Source organism: Microtus ochrogaster, chromosome 18 (assembly GCF_000317375.1).
Source record: "Microtus ochrogaster isolate Prairie Vole_2 chromosome 18, MicOch1.0, whole genome shotgun sequence".
NCBI lineage: Eukaryota > Metazoa > Chordata > Mammalia > Rodentia > Cricetidae > Microtus > Microtus ochrogaster.
The window spans coordinates 43074916-43078978 of NC_022020.1; the positions used below are offsets into that span (position 1 = coordinate 43074916).

General features: G+C 44.2%; 1 protein-coding gene across 1 annotated transcript in view; it reads left to right on the forward strand.

Moving 5' to 3' along the window:
- Lmnb1 (lamin B1) overlaps window positions 1-4063 on the forward strand; it is a 46998-nt gene that overhangs the window by 29847 nt on the left and 13088 nt on the right. The window contains exon 6 of the mRNA XM_005356122.2: window positions 3814-4034. Coding sequence (XP_005356179.1) covers window positions 3814-4034 — 221 coding nt within the window. The remainder of the gene's footprint in view (window positions 1-3813; window positions 4035-4063) is intronic.

Sequence of the window (4063 nt, forward strand, 5' to 3'; positions counted from 1 at the left end):
AAAAAAAATTAAAAAAAAATAGAATATAGGTTTAAGTGTATAGCGATATTGTTTTGGCACTAGGAATTTTGTACTTATGTTTGATCTGAGTCTGCCTGCCTTACAAGAGTCTACAGTGGCACACCAGAGACAAGTGGCTCTGGTTTTCTAACACCCAGCTCTGGGAACTATTACTGCATCTGCATCATAAATGAATCAGACCACTGTGTTACGAATTTTAAGTAAGGCTGGGAGCTAGCACAATGACTCAGTGGTTAAGTGACTTAGTGTTCTCTTTGAAGGTCCGGGTTTGGTTCCCAGAACCCAAAGTACAATTCAAAGCCATCTGAGTCCAGGCTCAGGGAATCTGTCACTCCTTTCTGACCTTTGTTGTCACCGGGCACTCATCTCATGGTCTACATACATGATTGCAGACAAAACACCCAGATCCATAAAAATAAATGAAGCTTAAATATAAATCTGAGATCATCGATGTCAGGCATAAAGTTGTAAAGTTGAGGCAGGATCTGGAGGTAAGCTTGTTCCATCCCTTTGTTGTATAGTGTGGGTGCTGGCTTAGCTAGCCACAGCTGTCTAGGGATGAATGGCAGATCTAGGGACATTTGGGTCTGAGCTTTTTTTACGTGTCTACAAAGGTGTAAGCAGATAGTTAATGTAAAACTTAAACATTTCCATTTAAAATAATGAAACAACTCATAGTGGTTTAAGAAGGTTTTATACCTAGGTTGATTTTTCACTCTTAATTCTGCATTGTCAAAAGTACTGTGCAGTAGAGACATTTGGTTTCGATGCATTGTCTCGGTGCTAACTTGTTGAATTTCTTCCCATTTATTTATTGTATGTGCATGTATGTGTGCTTGTGTACCATGGCACACATGTGGAGGGGAGAGGATGATGTGTGTGGGAGCTGAGTCTATCTCCTCCTTCCATGGGGATTCTGGGGATTAACCTCAGAGGGCAAGTACCTTCTGCCCTCTGAGGCATTGCACAGGCCCAGCCCTTCATTCAGGCTTTGTTTTGTGGTTCATTGTGTCCTCTGCATCCCACATGTGAAATAAAGTGAAGAGATTCAGGACTGGGCATTTTGAATTTAGCTTGTTTAGAAAGGAACTAGAGACCAAGTGGGCCCCTTCCAGCATGGTTCCGCAGTGCAGTTCAGTGGAGGATCTGCGGCACCCGTGTGGTCTCCCTCCCTTTCGCTGTACCCTCAGTAGCTGGCTTGTGTGGAGGTCAGCGGCTGCTTTCTGGAGTTGGTTCCTCCCCTTTCACCCTGTGGGTTCCAGGCATGGAACTCTGGTTGTCAGGCCTAGTGGCAAGTGCCTTTACTAGCTGTATTGGCCAAATTTTAGATTCAGAGTAACGTAGAAACAGGACAGTCCTGTTGTTTGCTTGCGTTAGCATCTTGTGTTACCACAGGACATTGGTCAGATGCAGAAACTGGCAGCGGTGTATTGCTGTTGACTAGACTGTAGACTACATGGGTCCTGCCAGTTTTTCTCTTGTTGCCTTCTTTCTGTTCCTACTTTCCTGGTCTGCAGTCTTCAAGGATATGCCTGTTCTTTTTTTTTTTTTTTTTTTTTTTTTTCCCATGGCTTTGATTTTCAAGGAGAATGGGCCTGGTGTTCCTCTAGCTACTCTTGAGTCTGGGTTTGCCTAGTTCTTGTCACATGATTGGCCAGGCTGTGGGTTTCTGGTGCCCATCACTGAGGATGTGTGACTGGTGGCGGTTACCAGCTGTCTTTTACTGTCGATAGTCAGTGGTCTTTATTTCGTGCTGTCTGGCCCACCAAGACAAGAATTAATAAGTTCCATGTCCTAGTTATAAAACTGCTCTATCAAAGCCACCAAGCCACCTCTCTAGCTCGACCACTGTTGGAGGTTTTGTTTTCCTGTGTTGCTGGGGATTGAACCCAGGACCTTGTGCATTTTATGCAGGGACTCCACTGAGCCACAACCCTAGGATCATCTATTTCCTGGTTTTAAAATATGCTTTCTGTTTAAATTTTCTGTGTCCCAGCCATAGAATCAAATATTTCTCCAAGAAGTCCTTTTTACCGGATAATTGTTTGTGAGATCTGGACACGAGTGTGCTATTCTGTGTCTGCTTCTGGGTCCTCCTCACAGGACAGAGTTAGCGCTGGCCCCCAACACCCACACCTGTGTATCTGAGCATTTTCATGGGGCACATTGTACACTCCCCAACACACATTTGGACCCCCATAGAGCAGGATACCCCCCCCCCCCGGGGCCTTGTAGAACAGGCTGTTTACCCCCCCCCCACACACACACCTGGGCCTTCTCATAGAATGGACATGAGGTGCAGGTTTGCATGCATGAGCAAACACACAGTATGCTTTTTGGTGTTGGTAACTGCTTCCTGGCCGTCTTATAAAATAGATTGTGCATGCACATGCCTTCTCATAGAACAGGTTATATACCCCTTGTGCACACATGCACATGCTAATTTAGCATAACCATAATCTGTAATTGTTTTTCTGTCTAGTCATATGTACTTATATTAAGTTTTTGTTTTAATTTTTTGAGACTAGATTTCTCTGAAGCTTTGGAGCTTGTCCTGGAACTTGCTCTGTTGACCAGGCTGGCCTTGAACTCACAAAGATCCCCTGTCTCTGCCTTAAAGTGCTAGGATTAAAGGCGTGCACCACCACTACACAGTGTATTTATATTAATATTAAGTTAAGCAGAAATTCATGCACTTGTCTCATAATACTGCAGGGTTATTTTTTTTGGCTTCTTACCTGTTTGTAACCTCTGTCTGGGAAATTTTGTTTTTATCATCTAGTTACTTGTTGAGCCCCAATTTGTCCTTAAAATTTTGAGCCAGCACTTATTCAAGGAATAAATTTTAATAGTGCAGTATTTAGTACAGTGTCTTTTTTTTTTTTTTTTTTGGTTTTTTCGAGACAGGGTTTCTCTGTGGCTTTGGAGCCTGTCCTGGCACTAGCTCTGTAGACCAGGCTGGTCTCGAACTCACAGAGATCCGCCTGCCTCTGCCTCCCGAGTGCTGGGATTAAAGGTGTGCGCCACCATCGCCCGGCTAGTACAGTGTCTTTAGATTTAACTTTGTTCACAGTAAGTCATTCTTTTTGAGCTGATTACCCCTGTCATCTCCTGAGGCTACTGAGAGGAATTCTGTCATGGAGAAACAATGGAGAAACATGGGAGAATGATTACCCAGTGAGCTACAAGGTTTTGAGGATGAATTTCATGGTGTAGAATGTGATTTTTTTTTTTTTTTATTTTACTCTGTATGCCAGATACAGCTTCTGTATTTCTGGTAATGTTTTTATGCATATCACCATGTAGCACGTGTGCTTTGTAACTGAACAGGGCACGGTGGGGCTACCCTAAAGAGACTGGCACATTCAATATGGTAGCCAGACCCTTTTCTTTGGTTTTTAGAACGTGCCCTAGCAGTGTGTCAAAGCTTGCTCTCACATAGCCAGCACTGTTCCCTTTGGCGTGAGGACCCTGCAGGAAAGTCAGACTCGGGCTCCACGGCTGTAGGGGAAATGTTCATTTGGCCAGTACTGACAACTTATCCATACATTTCCAAACTTTAATTTGAGAAATAGTTCTTTTTAGGCTTTTGTTACCCAAAGCTTTTATAAGAGCTGTGTTTTATATTTTACGGAGTTGGGATTTAATTTCTCACAGTCAGGATCTTTTGAGCTCTGAGTTGGAGCTTCTGCAAGGCTGTGTTTGCTCAGTTCAGGAGATGGTTTGAAATAGCTGCCTTGTACTCATGTTGGAATGGTCCTGGAAAGTGAATGTGCTCCTTTGACTCTGAAGTCTAGAGCGTGTTTGGAAAGGATTCAAGAACTGGAGGACATGCTTGCTAAAGAGAAAGACAACTCTCGCCGCCTGCTGTCTGACAAAGAGAGAGAGATGGCGGAGATAAGGGACCAGATGCAGCAGCAGCTGAATGATTATGAACAGCTGCTTGACGTGAAGCTGGCCCTGGACATGGAGATCAGCGCCTACCGGAAACTCTTAGAAGGCGAGGAGGAGCGGTAAGGTTCTCTGCCATCTCCAGGCCCAC